Source organism: Rana temporaria, chromosome 1 (genome assembly GCF_905171775.1).
Source record: "Rana temporaria chromosome 1, aRanTem1.1, whole genome shotgun sequence".
Classification (NCBI taxonomy): Eukaryota; Metazoa; Chordata; class Amphibia; order Anura; family Ranidae; genus Rana; species Rana temporaria.
The window spans coordinates 458,791,956-458,814,956 of NC_053489.1; the positions used below are offsets into that span (position 1 = coordinate 458,791,956).

Sequence of the window (23,001 nt, forward strand, 5' to 3'; positions counted from 1 at the left end):
GCTGTAGACCAACATTTTTGAGCACTGAGATGTGTTAACGCCCATTTACTTTGAATGGGCTGCCTAACTTTATGCAATGCACCTCAATGCATTAAAACACACTGATATTGTCTGGCCCTCTTGGAAGTGTCAGGTGTTGTTTTTGGGGACCTCTGATCTTTCTCAAGGAAATAAACCATCATTGTCCCTTCATCTTACCATAAAACTATTTCAATCACATTTTCAGCAAAAACCATCATATTTTCAAGTGTGTGAGTCAGCATGTTTTCATTGTTTTTATTGTATAAAAAAAACAGCACAGTGGGTTTTCTGTGAGCAATTTGCTATAATTGTTGTCCTGCATTGGCTTCAAAAAATTGCCTCATGACTTTTTAATTTTCTCGGTTGTCAGATGATTTTTAACACAAGTAGGAGCAGCCTTTGTCAGTTAAACTTTTGTACACTTCACACACCCTGCAGAACTGCAGAGAAAAGTTATCACTGATTTATATTGTATCTACATGACTTGTCTCACTTAACAAGCATACGTTGTCCTTTAAAAAGCAGCCAAGTCATTGACAGGTCTCCTTTCCTAGTTCCTGATAGCCAATAGCTATCTGAAAGATTGAATAAGCAATCATAAAACAGTAAAAATTGGTCTGGTCAGGAATTTCTTGAAGCTGGTTTTGACATGAAGCCTGGTGTAAGAGACAGCTTAGCTGTCAGGCCTTGTACACACGACCGAGTTTCTCGGCAAAAACCAGCAAGAAACTTGCTGGGAGATATTTTTTGCCGAGGAAACCGGTCGTGTGTACATTTTCGTCGAGGAAACTGTCGAGAAACTCGACGAGCCAAAAAGAAAGCATGTTCTCTATTTCCTTGACGGAAACGGAGAAAATTGGCTTGTTGAGTTTTTCGACGGCTTCACAAGGAACTCGACGAGCAAAACGATGTGTTTCTTGGTCGTGTGTACGAGGCCTCAGTGTAAAAAAAATAAAAAAATATTTCTGTCACCATGATGAGAAACCATATTAAAACAGCCATGGCAAATGACCAGTTTACGTCTGCAAAATACACTTTTGAAGGCTGTAGCATCCTGGTATAAAATAGACTAAAATATTGTCCTGTTTATACTGAAGATTTTTATTTTTTGCTACGGCTTGCAAAGTACACAGTTATTTCCTAATACACCTATAGCCTGTATTTCATGTGTAATACAGTTTAGAACCATTACAGTTTCATAACTTAACAAAATAATTTTTAGCCTGCACATTTTGCCTATACGGTATATTTCTACCAAATTTTACAAGCTGTGAGCCGTGCCTAGGAAAAAAAAATGACATAGGTAAAACTCCGTTACTACGAAATTTATAAGAAAAGAACAAGGTTTGTTTTGTACAGCAAAACATTACTGAGTTATATACAAGTCAATATAAATTACTGTCTGTGACCTCTCGTCTATGAGCTGTTTCCTTTTATTATCAGTCAACATTGCAATAATTGAAAATTGAAAAACTCAATAAACTCCTGACCTGCAGTAACTTGTTTGGCATGTGTGTGTGCTTTAACGGTGCTATAATTCTGAAAGACCAGTAATGATCTGTGTCCAGAAACCCATAGCTCATGCATTTAAACATGTTTACAAGGTTATCCTGCTGCAAAAACGAATAACTGCTACAGCTCCCTCCCTCACCTATGTGTGTAAAAAGTTGTGGGCCAGATCCTCAAAAGGGATACGCCGGCGTAACTGCCGTTACGCCGTCGTATCCCTGTTTCTATCTATGGAACTGATCCACAGAATCAGTTTCCCATAGTTAGGCAGAAGATCCGGCATGTGTAAGGGACTTAGGATGCAGTACCGCATCCGCCGCTGGGGGCATTTAGTGTCGAAATGCCGCCTCGGGTATGCAAATTAGCACTTACGGAGATCCACAAAGCTTTTAAGCTTCGTTTTTTCTCCGTAAGTTTTAGTTTGCAAACGCAAAATTAGGGCTGCTTTTACAAAGTGTAAACTGTTTACACCATGTAAAAGCAGACCCTTCTGTCCAGCGACGCAATTTTTTTTTTGTTTTGAATTTTTTTTTCCTGCCGTATCTTTTTTTTTTCCCAACGCAACTTTATTGACCCGTCGCGATCCACAAAGCTTGGCGTAACGTAATTTCGCGCTATGCACGTCGGAAAAATGACGTCACGAGCATGCGCAGTACGGCCGGCGCGGGAGCGCTCCTAATTTAAATGGGAATCGCCCCCATTAAAAGAGGAACGCCTTGCGCCGGCGGAATTTAAGTTGCACAGCCAAACATTTCTAGGTAAGTGCTTTGTGGATCGGGCACTTAGGTAGAAATTTTAAGGCAATGTAACTTAAATGGGAAAATTTACGTTACACCGGATCTTTGTGGATTACCCCCTATATTTTTAAACATTGTTATTCCTTTCTAAACATGCAAAACATAAATGAATTGGAAACTGTAGAAGGGTTATTTATTGAGCTAAATCTACCAATGGCAAAGTAAAGAGTGATGTTTATAAAGATTCTTATTTAACCAGGTTATTGTATAGCTTATAGTAGTTTATCACATTCACCTTCACATGTTCTGTTTTATTGAAGACATTTTTCTGCTCATCGAAGCTGCATATTCGGGAACAAATTCCAGCTTTCATAGACACATGGGTAACTCTGTCACCTTAACCACTTCAATACAGGGCATTTTCACCCCCTTCTTGCCCAGGCCAATTTTCAGTTTTCAGCGCTGCCACACTTTGAATGACAATTGTACGGTCATGCTACATTGTACCTAAATTTTTTATAATTTTTTCCCCCACAAATAGAGCTTTTTGCGCTATAAACAAAAGAAGAGTGACAAGTTTGAAAAAAAAACACAATATTACTTTTTGCTATAATAATATCCCAATTTAAAAAAAAAATACTATCGCAATAAGCATACATTAATTGGTTTGCGCAAAAGTTATAGGGCCAGATTCACGAACAATTACGGCGGCATAACGTATCCCCTTTACGTTACTACGCCGCAAGTTTTCGTCCTAAGTGCTTGATTCACAAAGCACTTGCATGTAAACTTGCGGTGGCATAGCGTAAAGCTGTCTGGCACAAGCTCGCCTAATTCAAATGGGGCGTGTACCATTTAAATTAGGCGCGTTCCCGCGCCAAACGTTCTGCGCATGCTCCATTAGGAAATTTCCCGCCGTGCTTTGCGCAAAATTACGGCGCCCCAACGTGTTTTTTGAACGGCGACGTGCATTACGTCCTTTTGTATTCCCGGACGTCTTACGCAAAAAAAAAAATTGAAATTTGACGCGGGAACGATGGCCATATTTTAACATGGCTGGTCTAAATCTAAGCCATGAAATAGCAGGCTTAGACGTAAGAGAATGCGACGAATGCGCGTACCTTCGTGGATCGCCGTAAACAGCTCATTTGCATACCCGACGCGGAAAACGACGCAAACTCTACCCAGCGCTCGCCAAAGTATTGCATCCTAAGATCCAAAGACGTACGAAGCCGTACGCCTGTCGGATCTTAGCCAAAAGCCGTCGTATCTTTGTTTGTGAATTACAAATAAAGATACGACGCGGCAAATTTGAAAGTACGCCGTAGTATCAGCAGATACTCCGGCGTACTTTTTCTGTGAATCTGGCCCATATTGTCTACAAAAAAGGGGATAGATTTATGCCATTTTTATTATTATTTGTTTTTTTTACTAGTAATGGCGGCGATCTGAAATTTTTATTGTAACTGTGACATTGCAGAGGACATATCGGACACTTTTGACACTATTTCGGGACCATTCACATGTATATAGCGATTAGTGCTATAAAAATGCACTGATTACTGTATAAATGTCACTGGCAGGGAAGGGGTTAACTCATAGTGTGTACCAGGATTTAGAACAGTACAATTGGGACACATCCTCCCTCAGGAAGTGATACTAACTGAGAGTGTCAACAGCTTAAGAAAAACTTTTACATGTCCTCTTCAGGAAGCAGAACAAACATAAGGGCTATGGAAATTGTTAGAGAATAAAAAAAATCAAACACATACACAGAGATGGGTTGAGCTAGATGGACTTTTTTAACCTTATAAAATATTTAACTGATTAACTATACGTTTAAAGTGTGGCCATTGGAGGAAACCTGGAAGAGCAGCACCTCAAGTTGTTGGGAAAGTATCCATTTACAGAAGCTATGTAAGTAGGTTGGTACTAAGCTTACCTCAAAGGGAAACTGAGTATTCTCCCGTGGGTAGCTTTGCAAAGAGGATTGGGATTTATAATGGTAACCAAAAGGACTATGGGCCAGATTCACAAAGGGGATACGACGGCGATTCTACGTGAATCTGGCCCAATGTTTCCTCAATACTATGGGTGATCGGTTAATTCTGGAAGACCAGAAAATTGTGCTGCTATGTTGAGAAAATACTCTGTTGAAGTAGATTATGTTTTATTGGAGAGACTTCAGACACAGCTGATCACAGATCAGAGTAAAGAGTCAATCACAGTGGTTCTTTACCACATGATCAGCTGTGTCCGATCACAGCTAATCAGAATGTAAACACACTTGCCAGTTATTGGCATTCCTTTTATCATGCTGTCACAGCATGAGCAAAGAAGAGAGCCAGTAGCAAGTGTGAAAAGGGACATCTACACTGATAATCAAGGCACTGCTCATCAGTGTACTGATTATCAGTGCAGCCCCAACAGTGCCCATCAGTGCTCACTATTAGTGGCCATCAGTGCAGCCAATCAGGGCAAACCGGTGCTGCCAATCAGTTCCCATTAGTGCTGCCAATCAGTGCATCCTTGTCAGTGCCACCTATCAGTGCTCTCAGTGCCAATGAATTCTGCCTATCAGTGCCCTTCAGTTTTTCCTATTAGTGTCCATCAGTGCCGCCTATCAGTGCTGCATATCAGTACAGCCTCAACAGTGCCTCCTCATCAGTGCCCACCAGTGCCGCCTCTTCAGTGTCTATCAGTGCAGCTTATCAGTGCCCATCAGTGCTGCCTAATGGTGCCCATCAGTGCAGCCGCATCAGCGCACATCATTGAAGGAGAAAAATTACCTGATTAAGAAGAAAAAAAACATGTGTTTAGCAAAAAAAAAAAAACCCAGTGGTGATTAAATACCACCAAAACAAAATCACTATTTGTGTGAAAAAATTATGAACATTTAATATTGGTACAGTGCTGCATGACCATGCAATTGTCATTGAAAGCGTGACAGCGCTGAGAGTTGAAATTGGCCCGGGCATTAAGGGTGTAAATGTTCCCAGTAGGCATGTGGTTAAAATTAACACAGCTTTAATTTATCCACTAAAGTTAGTGCACAATCTCTGCTCCTTTAGTATATCAAGCCTTATATAAATCATGGATTTACAACCTAGGTTGCTAAGCTACATTGAACTGAAGCCAACAGAGCCAAATGGGGTACTAAAATGAGATGCTTTGTAGGTGTTGCTAATGCCTTTATAATGTTTCATGACACTCATTTACCTGTCATCATTCATCTAACTTTTAAAAGTATAGCTTATCAAAGAATAAATCTGAACATTTCATAACTCACCAGTAAATTTGTTTGCAATTATAGATAAATATTGCATTATATTTTTCTCAAAATAGAACATTCTAGCTTATATTTTAAAATGTGTGTTCAAAATGTGTGTTGAAGTCTTGAAAGGGAAATGTAGTGTATTTTCAGTTAAAACTTTTGAGTTTTTTTTTACAGTATTTAACGCAAAGTAGTTATTTTTACATCTGCACATACATTCTGTGCTATGTTTTTATTATTGAATTAATTTGTAATTTAGTCACAACAGGCATCTGCATTTCTTTTTTTTTTACTTATCTTTTATTTTATTTTATTAAAAATAAAATACAGAAAGTTACAGCTGATAATAATACACATACAAACCAAAATACATATTCCATAAAATACATCATATATCAATTATTGATCTATACATTCATCACTCCTATTTCATTATTCTCTTATACTAATTTCCCCCCCCCCCCCAGATACAAAACCGAATTCCAAAGGCAACTGACGGTACTGGAGAGATGTTGTAGTGAGGTGGAACCACTTTCAAGAGTGGTATCCAAAATGTACAGGTTTTTGAACACACCCTCGGAAGAATTTGTGATGCCAAGTATTAGCAAATGGGAGAGGAACCTGGGGAGAACTTTCACCCCAACCCAGCATAAACAAACAATCTTCCTGGCACTCAATTCCTCGGTGTGTTAGAAGACTCAAGAAGCTAACTATAAACTTCTCACACAATGGTATACTCCAGAAAGGCTACAAAATTTGATAAAGAAGTAGCGGAAAGTTGTTGGAGATGTGGCAAAGAGCAAGGAACACTTTTACACATTTTTTGGTTGTGTCAAAAAATGAGACATTACTGGGAGGAGGTACGGAGAATCTCCCAAAAATGTATTGAAGATTTGATCCCAGATGACGCTGCCTTCTTTCTGTTGCATATCTCACAGATACCGGTGCAGAAGTACAGGAAGTCGGTAGTGTGTCATCTGATCAACGCGGCAAGGGTGGGAGTTACCCTGAGGTGGAGGGACCTGAGGCCCCCCTCCGTCGCAGGCTGGCTCAATAGGATGCAGGAGGTAGGAGCAATGGAAGATTTGGTTCTTTCTGCTCATAACAGGAGGACACAGTACAAAGAAACCTGGTCAGGATGGAATCTATTTATTGGATCAGATGAAGGGAAGAGGCTTCTCGAGGAGAACTAAGAGGAGATAAGGAAATCTAGAAGAAGAGGGAAAAATGGATAGAACTTAAGATCGTAAGTCCAACATCTCGGGAGAGGAGAGGGAGGGGAGGGAGAAGAGGGGAATATTTTTTTTTTTGGCATCTGCATTTCATGATCGCTCTGCCTTCCTGTTTTGTCTGTCAAGATAACAAATCATTAGCTTTATAAGCTAAGCTTTATAAGGGCTCATTCAGATGGGCAATAAGTGCAGTCCTCCGTGCAGAGCTGCAGGCAGATGCATAGAAGTGGATGCACATACAGTGGCTACATAGACACAATTGCAAGTCTAATGCCACGTACACACGACCGGTAGGGATGAGCTTTAAATTCAAGTCGAACTCATGTTTGACTCGAACATTGCCTGTTCACCTATTCGGCGAACAGCAAACAATTTGAGGTGTTCGCGGCAAATTCGAAAAGCCGTGGAACACCCTGTAAAAAGTCTATGGGAGAGATATAAAGTGCTAATTTTAAGGGCTAAAATGCAAGTTATTATCCTAAAAAGTGTTTGGGGACCTGGGTCCTGCCCCAGGGGACATGTATCAATGCAAAAAAAAGTTTTAAAAACTGCCGTTTTTTCGGGAGCAGTGAATTTAATAATGCTTAAAGTGAAACAATAAAAGTGAAATATTCCTTTAAATTTCGTACCTGGGGGGTGTAAAGTAAGCATGTGAAATAGCGCATGTTTCCCGTACTTAGAACTGTCTCTGCACAAAGTGTAATTTCTGAAAAAAAAGTCATTTAAAACTGACTTGCGGCTATAATGAATTGTCGGCTCTCGGCAATATAGAGAGAATTCATTCATAAAAAAAAAAAAGTGTGGGGTCCCCCCAAATTCAATTACCAGGCCCTTCAGGTCTGGTATGGATATTAAGGGGAACCCCACCGTCAATTAAAAAAAATGACGTGGGGTTCCCCCCAAATATCCATTCCAGACCCTTCAGGTCTGGTGTGGATTTTAAGGGGAACTCCGCCCCAAATAAAAAAAATTGAGTGGAGTTCCCCCAAAAATCCACACCAGAGCCCTTATCCGAGCACGTAACCTGGCTGGCTGCAGAAAAGAGGGGGGACAGAGAGCGCCCCTCTCCTGAACCGTACCAGGCCACATGCCCTCAACATGGGGAGGATGTCCCCATGGTAGAGGTAGAATGTACCCCATTGACTTTTTTCCTTCAGAAATGACACTTTGTGCAGGGACAGTTCTAGGCACATGCCCTCAACATGGAGGGGATGTCCCCATGGTAGAGGTAGAATGTACCCCATTGACTTTTTTCCTTCAGAAATTACACTTTGTGCAGGGACAGTTCTAAGCAACAAGCGCTACTTCACAGGCATATTATACACCCCCCCAGGTACGAAATTTAAAGGAATATTTCACTTTTATTGTCTTACTTTAAGCAATATTAAAATCACTGCTCCCGAAAAAAACACATTGAAACATGTTCCTGGGGCAGGACCCAGATCCCCAAACACTTTTTAGGACAATGACTTGCATATTAGCCTTTAAAATTAGCACTTTAGATTTCAAATGTTCGAGTCCCATAGACTTTAACAGGGTTCTAAAGTTCACACAAACTTTTGGTCTGTTCACAGGTTCTGGTGCGAACTGAACTGGGGGTGTTCGGCTAATCCCTAACGACCGGTTTTCCTATTGGGAAAACTGCCATGAGAGCTTTTGGCCGGGAAAACCGGCCTTGTGTATGCTCCATCGCAGTTTTCCCGACAGAAAAACTGCGGGTAAAAAAAAAAGGACATGATCTCTTTTTTCCCGCGGGGATTCATGGCGGTTTTTAACCTGGCAGTTTTCCTATGGGAAACGCTGCGATGGAGCATACACACGGCCGGGATTCACTACCAAAGCTCTTATGGCAGTTTTCCTGCTGGGAAACCCGGTCATGTGTAGGGGAAAAAGTTACCGAGCAGGTTCTTGATTTTCCCCCTCGGGTTTCCCGGTGGACTTTTTACCAGCGGGAAATACAGTCATGTGTATGAGACATAAAGCCTCATACACACGATCGGACTTCCATCTGACTTTTCTGTGGATTTTGCTCTAAATGGGTGTTGGCCATGAACTTGGTATGCATACACGCGGGAGGACTTTTTCAGCCAACTTTCAACAAATCAGGTGTTTTTTCAGCTCTTTACCACCACCCTTTGGGCAACTTCTGCTATTGTTGTCTGATCTTTAGCATTGGTTCTGAGCATGCGTGTTTGTACTTTGGACTTCACAGAGCATTCACAGTGAACATTTGTCTGAAGAAAAAGCGAAAACAATTGTCTGATGGAGCATACACACGGTCTGATTGTCCGATCAAACAGGTCCGTCAGACATTTGTTGTCAAAAAGTCAGATTGTGTGTATGGGCCTTAAGTTTGACATGCAGGCAGGAGCAGGTGCATAGATCTGAACCCAGAGACTGTGCACTTGGATCCATGAACCCACTCCTGCCTGCATTTTAGACTTGCAGTTAGGTCCATACAGCTGATGTGTGCGCATTCATTTTTATGGGCTGCCTGCATGTAGCCCTGACATGGATTGACATGCATTTGACAGCAGCTCTGGATAGAACACAGAATTAATCACCCATATGAATGAGCCCTAAGCAGAGATAGACCAATGGATGGGCATAAAAGGCACCAGCCTTCAGTTCTATAGTGAGAGACTATAGCAGGGGAACCACAGTAGACAGCTTCAGGTGAGAGACTCCATGCACAATGAATCGTGTAAGACTCCTCACACAGGTGAAAGCCCAGGCTCGCCTGCCGTAAAAGACTGAATAAGGGAAAAAATTGGCTGCACACCAACATGACTAAAGTCCATTTATTGAATATTCCATGAAAAACAGTGACACACAGCATGGTTGCAGTAGCAGAAACAGAGGCAGACTAGTTTTGCACAGCCACAATGTGTGCTACTGACATTTCTTAACCACTTCCCATCTGGCCATCGACAATTGATGGCCACAAGGTGGCTCTACAATGCCGGGAGGCCATCAATATACGGCCTCTGGCCTACCGCCAATGTGGGGCGCGTGCCAACCGCGACACTCAGGTGCGGATGCACGTGCCTGGCAGCCGTGATCGGCAGTCACAGAGCCAGGGATGTGGATCTCTGTGTGTAAACACAGAGATCCACATCCTGTCAGGGAGAGGAGAACGATGGTGTGTCCCTTGTACATAGGGACAACCATTGGTCACCTCCCCCAGTCAGTCCCCTCCCCCCACAGTAAGAATCACCTAGCAGGGAACACATTTAACCCCAGTCAAATCCTGAAGGAGGATAATTGAATGCTATAATACATAAGAAAAAAGCAGGTGTATATTGCTGTAATATTCTATAATAAAAATATATTGTCTGCCCAGATGACTGAATAATATGAAACTGGTATTTATGGCAAGCATCCTTTAGCTTTCCCTCAACATTGTAATGTTATGTATTGCACAGGGTTATGAAAAGTATTGGTATAAACAAAAAACTTTTTCATAGTTTCTAACAGGAACGTTAATTTCTACGTATAAACTGTTGGCGAGATATATTTATTGTCTTTTCTAACCCTTCTTTAAAGCCACTGGGAACAAGTATGAATCATGCTGTGTACCTCCACCATTGATAACTCCACATGCAGAGGAGGAGTGGGCAAACACAATTGACCAATTGACTATGACAGTAGAAGCATTTGGTACATATACATTTTTATGTAAAGAACAGTTTGAAGTTTTCCTCAAATTACATTTAATATGCTATAAATGCGCAATTTATATTTAAATAGTTCTTTGCAGAATTTCTTAATACCCCCTGCTTGGAACATTTTTTGCTGTAGAAAGAATACAACAAGCTGTAGGTGTCTTAAGCTTTTATTTCACGTGATGTTATTTTTTTTTTTGCTCAGGTTTTAATGGGTAATGAGCTGGTAACTGGCTCAATATCAAGCTCATCAATGTTAGCAGCTCACATCTTTGACGAGATAAGTAAAATGCAGCTGGCAGTGAAAAAAGGCATGTTATCTGAGGACATTACAGTTACTTCACAACGGTAGATGTGATATTGATTTCTCAATTTCCAGTAGAAGATAAACATTGCGCACCAGCATTTATGTAGCAATGTTTTCAGGTGATGTAAAATGTTGACTAAAACAGTTGTGTTTTTTTTACTTGATTGATGGGCAACATCAATCTAAAAGGGGGATTTTTTTTCCCTTTAGTCAATAATAAATAGTGACTAAGAAACAGATCTATCCATAGCATTAATATTATTTTACTCACTGAACCGTTCACATATGTCCATATACCAGAGGAGCTTACAATCTAATGCCAGTCTCATAAGACCTATATATGTAGCCTGATTGTTTTACATTATTAAATTAGGAGGGATGAATTGACCTTTAAGTTTATTGTTACCTAAGAAAAATATATAAGGCTTACCATGTAACAGCAGGACGTTGAGAGGGAAAAGTAATCGCATCATCAGACTAATCAATCCCTTACAAGCCTATATAAGGTGAAGTAAATCAGATCCAAGGTGTAATTTGTGCCAAAATTGTTCTAAAACTAAGGGCAGATGCTGCATGGAGCCAATAAAGTGAAATTTCAATGTAACTAAGTTTAGAGGTGTTAGCATTGTTATATTGTAACTGCAGAAGATCTGTATATTTTACTGTATGTTGTTTTTGTTTTTAACAGAAAGTGTGTTGCCACTATTCCTTGTAAGGTATAGCTAAGGTGAAATTTTCATCTTGGATAAAGTGGGGAATGTTTAAAACCCTAGTCAGATTTTTTTTTGCCGTTCATGTCCTATTAGGGAAATTTTCCTTTGCCTCTTGTCTCTAAAATATGACTGGATCTGGAGAGAGTACAAAGAAGGGCAATAAAAATGAATAAGGGGACTGGAGGACCTCAATTACAAGCACTAAATATTCTCGCTGGAGAAGAGATGCTTGAGAGGGGACATGATAGTGATTTACAAATATCTCAATGGTGAAGGAACAAAATATTCTGTCTCAGGGAGTGTAAGAGGACATGGGGTCACACAATGAGATTGGAGGAGAAGCTGTTTAACCTTAAACTGAGCAGGGGGTTTTCAATGTCAGGACTATCAGGATGTGGATAAGGATGTGGATTTCTCTTTCACAATTGGTGGTGTCAGCAGGGAGTATTGATATTTTTAAAAGACTCTTGGACATGCATCTTAAAGAACACAACATACAGGGATATGGGAAATAATTATCAACCTTGACACACGTACACCTACACAGGTTGAACTGGATGGACTATTGTCTTTATTCAACCCTGGATGATTTCACATTTGTTTATTTTTTTGGTGACAGCTTGCTTGTTCACACCATGTCTGTTGAGCTGTTTTTTTTTTCCTGCATACCATTGTACATGTATTGTTTTAACAGGGCACAAGTCCAGGGAATAATGGATTTTCCCTCACTTTAAATTTTAGTTGCAATGGTCAGAGAGACGGTAAGTCTCCCCAGTGGAAACACAGACAGCAATAAAAACCTGACCATTTCCACTCTTTCCAAAAGTAAAAAAAAAATGGTTTCTCTTTAGATTCACTTTGAGCCAGAAGAAAACGGAAGAAAATTAAAGTTTGCTTCTAGATCACAAACAATGTCTGACTACTGCATATTAAAGCCTGTTATATCTCCTAATTTACTATATTACATCTAAAATGTATAGTAAATATATAAAATAAGAAATAAGAGGATCTTATCAATTACTACAGCAGCGCTAGTGGTCACTTTAAAACATGACCCCTCTTTCCTATCACAGTGCATAGAAGGAAATTATTTTAAGAAAAACAGTACATATGTCAGAGTCCATTAAATAAGTGCTTTGTGCAAAAAGGTGAACTCTCTGCTGCAGGTGACCTCAAACGTGCACACTCCACCTCTCAAGCTTCTCCCGTGTCAGTCTTTCCTCATGAGCACTCCCTCAGAGGAAGTCGAAAGGACGAAACGTCAGGGCGTGACCTCACGACATACAGGAAGTAACGTGCCGTGCGCTGCGTTCCAGCTGCGCTCCACCGTGCGGAAATAGCGTGGTGTCTATCTACGGTGGACGGGACTGACACACGCAGGTTATCCCACTGAGAGCTAGGAAACAGCCCAGTGACCTTATCGTTGTTTAACATTTTTTTTAACGAATGCTGCTAATAATAGTGATGAGCCGATCGATGTACTATATGGAAAAAAAGAATATAAAACGGTATCACAACATCTCTAGTCCTTTCTTTTGCACTTATAACCGGAGGTTATCGGAAGCAGAGTGTGCAGATCGATTACAGGCTTTGGAATCGGAGGAAGTTTGGACGGTGCAGTGGTTCAGGGTATGGTTAACTCAGCCTTTCGGTGAGTAGAAACCCATGAGGGAACGAGAGCTAGAACTGAGATTTGTGTGTGTTAACACACAAATCCCTGTTCTGTCAGGGCAGAGGAGACATATTGTTTCTTCCTAGTAAGTAGGAACAAATTTAACCCATGATTGCCCCCTAGTGTTAACCTCTTCCACCAAAAGAAAGCTTTAGTTCCTGGAAAAAAGTAAATTTTGTTTGGGTGCAACATCGCACAACTACGCAATTGACAGTTAAAGTGACACAGTGCCATATCTCAAAAAAATAGCCTGGTCATTAACCACTTCAATACCGGGCATTTTCACCCCCTTCCTGCCCAAGCCGATTTTCAGCTTTCAGCACTGTCACGCTTTGAATGACAATTGCGCGGTTGTGCAACAAGGCTCCCAAACAAAATTGACGTCCTTTTTTTCCCACAAATAGAGCTTTCTTTTGGTGGTATTTGATCATCTCTGCGGTTTTTATTTTTTGCGCTATAAACAAAAAACTGTACATTTTGAAAAAAAAATATATATTTTTAACTTTTTGCTATAATAAATATTCAATTTTTTTTATAATTTTTTTTTACTCAGTTTAGGCCGATGCGTATTCTTCTACATATTTTGGATAAAAAAAATCGCAATAAGCGTATATTGATTGGTTTGCACAAAATTTATAGCGTCTACAAAATAGGGGATAGATTTATGAAACGTATTTTATTTTTTTACTAGTGAATGAATGAGTGACTTATACAGCGCTACACATGCAAACTGAATCGCCTCGAGGCGCTTTTTGCAGCCAGTGTCTTCCTGGCTGGTGCGGTCACTTACCCCATAGGATCTTGACACACACAGTCTTACACACATATATACATATATACTGGGCCAATTAAGACATAATCTAATTAACCTAATCAGCATGTCTTTGGAGTGTAGGAAGAAACCGGAGTAAACCGAAACCGGAGTACCCGGAAAAACCCACCCAGACACAGGGAGAACATGCAAACTCCAGGCAGATGGTGTTGTGGTCTGGATTCGAACCAGCAACCCTTTTGCTGCTAGGTTGAAAGTGCTAACCACTACACCACTGTGCTGCCTAGTAATGTCGGTTATTTGTGATTTTTGTCAGGACTGCGATATTGCGGCGGACAGATCGGACACTTTTGACACTATTTTGGGATCATTCACATTTATACAGCGAACAGTGCTATAAATATGCACTGATTACTGTGTAAATGTGACTGGCAGGGAAGGCGTTAACACTAGGGGGTGATCAAGGGGTTAAATGTGTTCCCTAGGGAGTGATTCTAACTGTAGGGGGAGGGGACTGACTGGGGGAGGTGACCGATCGGTGTCCCTATGTACAAGGGACACACCATAGATCTCCTCTCCCTGACAGAATGTGGATCTCTGTGTTTACACACAGAGATCCAAGTCCCTGTAACTGCCGATCGCGGGTACCTGGCGGACATCACGGCCACCAGGCACGTACATCGGTGCCCCCTAGCGTCCATCCGGGATGGCAGAGCCACCTTGTGGACTTCATTTGACAGTAGGAGGGTAGGGAAGTGGTTAAGTAGCCAAATCTTTTGGTCTGTAAGCAGTTAAAGGAGACTAGCTTATTGAGAGTGTGGGTAATGGCAAACATTGATTTGTGCTGTTATTAGAGTAGAATTCATGTTGCGAATATAGTTTTACATTTTGCTATGGTGATATTTTTACAGTAATTAAACTTTCAAAAAATTTCAAAGTGCTAATTAGATCTCAGTTCTAATGTGATTTTCTTTCATTGCTCAAAATGAAAAACGTAATTAGCGTAAGGTGAAGTAACAGTTACATCTAGTATATTCACAGTTTTGTGACTCAAAAAAGTAAGAGTTTCTCTGCTCTAATATTTTTTTTTTTAGTTAGTAGGATATTTGTTGTATGCTCACATTAATTTGGAGACTTAACCACTTAACCCCCGGACCATATTGCTGGTCAAAGACCAGAGTACTTTTTGCGATTCGGCACTGCATCGCTTTAACTGACAATGGAGGCAGACAAAAAAAAAGATGAGATTTTAGCTACTCTATGAAAAATTTAAGGAAAAGCTTTTGGCTATACATACACGTTATTATTAACACCAAATAAAATTAATTCTTTAGACAGAACTCATATGTGCATTGGTGAAAAAAGTACACTGTGTTTAAAAAAAGTAATGGGTTTGGAATGAAATTTATTCTTTCTGCCATGACCTTTGTCATGATCTTCAGATCCAAATATTTTTTTTCGAAGGTTTAAAACCTTTTTAAAGCAATGAAAACAGCCTAACACCTGCGTTCGTTTTTTTATTTTATACTTTAAGCTAGTGCATTGTTGGTTCACTTACCTTTTCCTTAGATTCCTTTTCTTTGTCTGAATTTCTCACTTCCTGTTCCTCCTGTTCAGTAAGCTGTTCTGGCTGACTAACCACTGCTCGAATGATGGGGGCAAGAAACAGGAAGTGAGAAATTCAGACAAAGAAAAAAAAAACATTTGGAAGGGAAATCGAAGGAAAAGGTAAGTGAACCAACAATGCACTAGCTTAAAGGAACCTATTTAGAAAATAATAAATAAACCTTTACAACCCCTTAAAAGAGCTCGTAAATCCTGCAAGACAAAAGCATAAGGAGCTCATTATGAAATACTTACCTCAGAATGATGCCCTGAATCGGCGTTGACACTCCGAGTACACGGCAGACATCTTCCCCCAGAGTTACTTCTAGGTTCGCAGCTCCAGCACTGTGATTGGCCGGAGCAGTGATGATGTCACTCCCGCGCATGCACATGGGAGCCGCCGACCATGGCATGAGTCCTGAACAAACGGCACCAGCGGCCTGTTTCTTCAGTAAGCATTCGCCGATGATGTCGGCAGCAGAGCATATACTGTACTGAATATCTCTTAAACTGTGGAAGTTTAGGAGATATTACAGGTAAGCCTTGTTATAGACTTACCCGTAGGTAAAAGTGGCATGACAGAGTTTACAACCACTTTAAGGCAACAAACAAATTGAAAATATACCACTAAAATGTTCTCTTCTTAGCTCCTATATATGCAATAATTGATGCTATGTATATCAGCAAATGTGAAATATGTGCTAAAGCCGAAATACACTGCTACATGGAATAAGCACAGGTGCAAGGGAAATTAACGTAGTTTAGAAAATAATAATATAGTAGTTTTGAAAATAAAGAACCCACTGCAAACATATTACTGGTTGAAAATGTAAAAAAAAAATATTTGGGCTTTATAAAAATAATGATATTTCTGATTTTAGTGGCACTAGCACTAGAATAAAGCTGGCCATACATACGTAGAATTTTGTTTGAAATGTTTAATTTTAAAGACATTTGTTCCGTTTTCTAATTGCTAGTGGGATCATTTTCAAACACAGGGATCAGAAAATTTGAAGGAGCAAGATGGAAAATTATTCTCAAATTTCTGTGAATGTATTTTTTGTTCTATTTTATATTCGAAAGTTTAAAGCAAACAAAGTTTTGAAGTACTTTCTAAGGACATTCACCCATTCATTTAATGTACAATTTCAGTGCACAATAACTAATTACAGTGTACAGATGCAGCAAGAATTAAATCTGTGTAAAAGTTAAAAAAGTAATGGGGAACATAGCACATGTTTAACTTTATGTCTCTATGTAGGAGGAGATAAACACTGAGGGCCGGATTCATAAAGAGATACGATGGCCTATCTCCTGATACGCCGTCGTATCTCTGAGTTCCGACGGTTGTATCTATGCGACTGATTCATAGAATCAGTTACGCATAGATCTCCCTAAGATCCGCCAGGTGTAAGTGACTTACACCGTCGGATCTTAGGCTGAAATTCCAGGCTGGCCGCTAGGTGACGCCTCCATATCTTTTACGCGATGAATGTGCAAATGAGGAGTTACGCCGATTCAGAAACGAACAACCGCCTGGCGCTTTTTTTTACATCGTTTGCGTTCGGCTTTTTCCAGCATATAGTTACCCCTGCTATTTGAGGGGTAGCTAATGTTAAATATGGCCGTCTTTCCCGCGTCGAGTTTTGAAATTTTTACGTTGTTTGCGTAAGTCGTTCGCGAATACGGATGGACGTAATTTACGTTCACAACGAAAGTAATGACGTCCTTGCGACGTCATTTAGAGCAATGCACACTGGGAGATTTCATGGACGGTGCATGAGCCGTTCAAGTAAAACGTAAAAAACGCGGGGTCAAGGGAAATTTAAATAAAACACGCCCCCTACATCCCCATTTGAATTACGCGGCCTTACGCCGCAACACATACGCTACGCCGCTCTAACTAAGGGCGCAAGTTCTTTGTGAATAAAGAACTTGCGCCCAAAGTTAGAGCGGCGGGGCCGGACACATACGCCAATGTATCTGAATCCGGCCCTAAGTGACCATGTTAATTCTTTGCTAAATAATAAAAACACCCTAACTCCTGCACTAAGTCTGATGAAGCAAAATGCTTTTGAAAGCAATAATGACATACTGCATTTTCCGGCGTATAAGACGACCTTTTGGATGCAAAAAAATGCATCCAAAGTCGGGGGTCGTCTTATACGCCGGTACCTGTCTCCATCAGGCTGCGGGCATCCATGATTTAAAAGCCGCGCCTCCTCCTCAGACTGTTCCGCGATTGGCGGAACACTCATTTTCCCAGCAGGGCCTCTGTTCAGTGTTCCGCCAATCACAGATGCCTTCTCATCCTCGGACGAGAGGGCATCCGTGAAAGGCGGAACACTGAACAGAGGCCCTGCTGGGAAAATTAGTGTTCCGCCTATCACGGAACAGTCTAAAGCGGAGGCGCGGCTTTTGAATCATGGATGCCGGCAGCCTGGAAGCCAAAATCTGAAAAGAAAGTAAGGTAGGGAGATCGTCTTGGCCGGCACAGTGGAGGCATGTGGTAGCACAGTGGAGGCATGTGGTGGCACAGTGGAGGCATGTGGTGGCACAGTGGAGGCATATAATGGCACAGTGGAGGCATGTAATGGCACAGTGGAGGCATGTAATGTAATGGCACAGTGGAGGCATGTAATGTAATGGCACAGTGGAGGCATGGAATGGCACAGTGGAGGCATGTAATGTAATGGCACAGTGGAGGCATGTAATGTAATGACACAGTGGAGGCATGTAATGTAATGTAATGGCACAGTGAGGCATGTAATGGCACAGTGGAGGCAGTAATGTAATGTAATGGCACAGTGAGATATGAAAAAAGCCTGTTTCTGTGAGCGGTTGTTCCTGTCAGCGGTTGTTCTGGCTACCCCTTAGCTTCCAGAAAGACTAGTAGGAAGGGGGTAGTCTTATACGGTGATTATATCCCAAAACCAATTTTTTTCCTGAAAAAAACACCGGCAAATACGGTAGTTACAATAAATACCTTCTTTTATAGTACAAGTAACATTTGTGAGAGAATGGGTAGTGTTGAATGTAGTGACTGCTACAAATAGCTCTTCATATACACAGTCAAGAAGCTTGTTCAGAACAAAAGCAGTCAGATAATACAGATGAATCACACAGCAGTGATGAGGCTACAGGAAATCCTTTGAAATCTACATTAAAGAGAATATTTATTTTTATTTTGTAATCTATTTAATATTTAAAAGTGTGTTGTTCACTGAAGTTTTATTACATTTGATACAATTTCATATGGATGTTTCCTTTCACAAACACTTTGCGTGTCAGTGTGTAATATTTTATTAATGTAATTTTCCTCTACTAGCAAACCAATTAGCTTTGATTCTGACAATTGTTTTGTTTATTATCTTTCAGCTTGGCTCATGGAATCCTGTAACTGGTCTGAATGGATCTCTAACAGACAGAAAGCTAGAAAACAACATGCGAGGGGTAGTACTCCGTGTGGCCACTGTGCTGGTAAGTCTCTTTTGTTATACAAGCTGAACTCCAGGCAGATATAAAAGGCGCACGATATTGCAGCTCTATATTATTTAACCAACATTTTTTTCAATGCAACAAATGTAGGTACCTCAATTTGAATTGATATTAGCTTCTTGCAATTCCCTTTTCATCAGTACTCAGGCTGAAAGGGAAAGCAGGACAGAGACCCAAGCAGGTATGCTGCATGCAAATGTGAAAAAACGAAGATGCTGATAGAAGAAGAGAGTGAAGTAAGCAGAGGGGTGACCTCTTGAGGCCCCATACACACGATAGAATTTATCCGCAGATACGGTTCAGCGGACCGTATCCGCGGATAAATCCTCTCTAAGATTTCAGAGGATTTCAATGCGATGGCGTGTACACACCATCGCATTGAAATCCGCGCTGAAATCCTCTGCCGATGACGTGTCGCGCCGTCGCCGCTATTATGACGCGGCGACGTGCGCGACGCTGTCATATAAGGAATTCCACGCATGCGTCTATTCATTACGGCGCGTGCGGGGAATCCCTTTGGACGGATGGATCCGGTAAGTCTGTACAGACGAGCGGATCCATCCGTTGGAATGGATTCCAGCAGATAGATATTCTGTGCATGTCGACAAATATTTATCTGCTGGAAATCCATTCCAGGGGAGATTTATCTGCGGATAGATATCCGACGGAGTGTACACACCATAGGATCTATCCGCAGAAACCCATTTGATGGGATTTATCTGCGGATAGATTCTATGGTGTGTATGGGGCCTCAGTCTGCTGCTACTTTTTTTTTTACTATCCAGTCATAAGGCTGGGGTTGGATAGATAACATTATCACATTGGTTTAAGCCATGGGATGAATGTCAGAAAACGTTTGCTGGTTCAAAAATATACAGCAGACATTCGGCCCTTGTGTATGTCTGTCTGTCTAACAGAAGCCGGCTTCTGTCACACGTGCATGCTGGAAAACCAGCAACCAACCGACCTCCAATCAGTGCTCTCAGTCAATGGCAGAGAATGCTGATTGGAGTGTTCTGGTGGGGGAGGCCATTCCTGTCATAACACAACAGCTCAGTGGGGGAGATTTCTGTACTTACTTTGCATAGTGAGTACAGAAGCTCTGACCGAAGCTAATGCCCTGTACACACGATCAGTCCATCCGATGAAAACGGTCTGATGGATTTTTCCATCAGTTATCCGATGAAGCTGACTGATGATCAGTTGTGCCTACACACCATCGGTTAAAAAAACGATCGTGTCAGAACGCGGTGACGTAAGACACAGCGACGTGCTGAGAAAAATTAAGTTAAATGCTTTCGAGCGTCGATGGACGTGCAGACAGACAATGTTTTTTTTTCTATTGGTTAGTTAACCATCAGATAATTTTAAAACAAGTTCCTAGTTTTTTAACCGATGGTTAAAAAACCGATGGGGCCCACACACGATTGGTTAGTCTGATGAAAACGGTTCATCAGACAAACCGATCGTGTGTATGCGGCAAGGAAGTTATGCACTGTAAATCTCAGGTGTGGATGGCCAAAAATAGATAATCTTTGAGAGTTAGGCCCCTTTAACACTAGGTGGACTCCGTCTCAGCATAATCCGCCAGCTCCCGCCAGCATGTCCGTTTTCATCAGATCTCACCTGATTCAATCTGCCATGGACGGATGGCAACGTATCACATCCGTCTTATTTTAGCGGATCGGGTCAGGAGGCAGCGGACATGTCTCCGGTGACATCCGACGCTCCATAGAGATGTATGGAGCAGCCGTTCAGGTCTGGCGACAAATATGACAGGCGGACATGAACTGTTAGACCGTGTGAAAGGGGCCGTAAACAGGTCTCATATTTATGTATTTTATTTGTATATTTTATTTGTATATGTTGCTGTTTATAGGAAGTGGTTACATATCGAATATACATTATATGCTAATGGCAATAAACCATAGCTTTGGCACAACATTAGGGCTAATTACTAAAGGAGTTGTAAATGCCCACTCCAATACATTATATGAATATTTACTTCAATTATGCAATCACGTGTTAAGAATAATTTGCCTTTCACATTTTATATTTATACAATTTATTGAATGAACATTCTCAATTGTTTTAATAATTTTACTTTATAGTATTGTTAATGCAAACACCCTTACCTAACAGAGGAACTAGCTGTAAATTATCTACAATTGTTTTGGGTAAATACAAATATTATGTGGGATATAGAATGCAGTTTAAATGAATTATTTTATCCTAGATATTTAAAAAGAAAATCTTAGATAAATAATAAATTACCTCATGCTCTGTTATTTTCCCTATTATGCTGCTACTTATTGTGAGGGCTTATTTTTACAAATACCTATAATTACAAAAGTTGTTCATTATCACACAATTGCTATGAGGCCTTTCGAGATTGTCTCAAAATTACCTTAGTCATTTCAAATTTTTAAAAACATCTAATTCACATTTCATATATTATTTGCATGATAATGCCGCGTACACACGATCGGTCAAACCGATGAGAACGGTCTGATGGACCGTTTTCATCGGACCAAACCGATCGTGTGTGGGCCCCATCGGTTATTTATCCATCTGTTAAAAAAAAAAAAACTGGTTTTAAATTTACCAGATGGATACCTAACCGATAGAACAAAACCGATCGTCTGTAGGCACGTCCATCGATTAAAAATCCAGGCATGCTCAGAATCAAGTCGATGCATGCTTGGAAGCATTGAACTTTGTTTTTTTCAGCACATCGTTGTGTTTTACGTCACCGCGTTCTGACACGATCGTTTTCTTAACCAATGGTGTGTAGGCACGACTGACCATCAGTCAGCTTCATCGGTTAACCGATGAAAACGGTCCATCAGACCGTTCTCATCGGTTTGACCGATCGCGTGTATGCGGCATTATGGTTGATCAGGCATTACAACCATAACAATGTGCAAATAATTAGGTCCAAAACCACGTATCATTATATGACAGATTTATATTTATGGCTGCCTTTGGAATGATGGTTATACAAGTTAACCGTATTGTTCTCATTTATCTGTGTTCTCGCCAATCCTAATCAAGCAAAGAAAATACAATCAGGTTTATTTAAAGAAATAGAGAATCCTGACTATGAAAAGTTAATTTGAATGTTCACTATAAATGTTCATTTAGCTATGTGAGCAAGGTGGTGATGTGTTTTATGTACAAGTGAAATTGAATTGCTTTTGTACACGGTTGGGTTTTCAGAGTAAATGTCTTATCTAATAATCTAAATGAATATTAACTTTGAAAAACAAACATTCACTATCAGCCTCTTCTCCTTTTTAAATCAACCTCGCTGATTATAAAATATCTACACATATATATATATATATATATTTATATATCTACATATATATATATATATATATATATATATATATATATATATTTATATATCTACATATATATATATATATATATATATATATATATATATATATATATATATATATATATATATATATTAGAATGCCAATCAGAGGAAAAAGTATTACAAATTTTAAAATGATTTGTATAAATAGAGCAGGCCATGTATGGACAATTTGGCAATCTGGCTTGCATAAGGACTAGCTTTTGTAAAGAGTCACTATCATTTTATTTATTATCATATTAATCATGTATTACTAATACTAAGATTGCTGCTTCTACTATGACACATGAGGATTGATTTATTAAAACTGTAAAACCAATCAGGTTTCATTTTATATAAAATGTATTATATAATATAATAAGAATGTATATAATATAAAAATATATATATAATTTAAAATAGTTCCTCTATGTCCATGAATCAGCCACATACTGGTAGTAGAAGTATTCTTTAAATGTTCTTTATCAAGGGCAAGTAAAAAACATATCATGGTAATGGCCCAAGTATAGGAAATGGGAAAGTCATCTGTGAGGCCTCGTACACATGACTGAGGAACTCGTCGTAAATGAAACATTGTTTTCCTCGACGAGTTCCTTGTTAGGCTTGTCGAG

At 40.1% G+C, this 23,001-nt stretch overlaps 1 protein-coding gene across 1 annotated transcript in view; it reads left to right on the forward strand.

Annotated features, from left to right (window-relative positions):
• Window positions 1–23,001, forward strand: part of GRID2 (glutamate ionotropic receptor delta type subunit 2) — a 740,228-nt gene that overhangs the window by 341,839 nt on the left and 375,388 nt on the right. Inside the window, exon 8 of the mRNA XM_040344854.1 lies at window positions 18,886–18,987. Within this exon, the coding sequence (XP_040200788.1) occupies window positions 18,886–18,987 (102 nt within the window). The remainder of the gene's footprint in view (window positions 1–18,885; window positions 18,988–23,001) is intronic.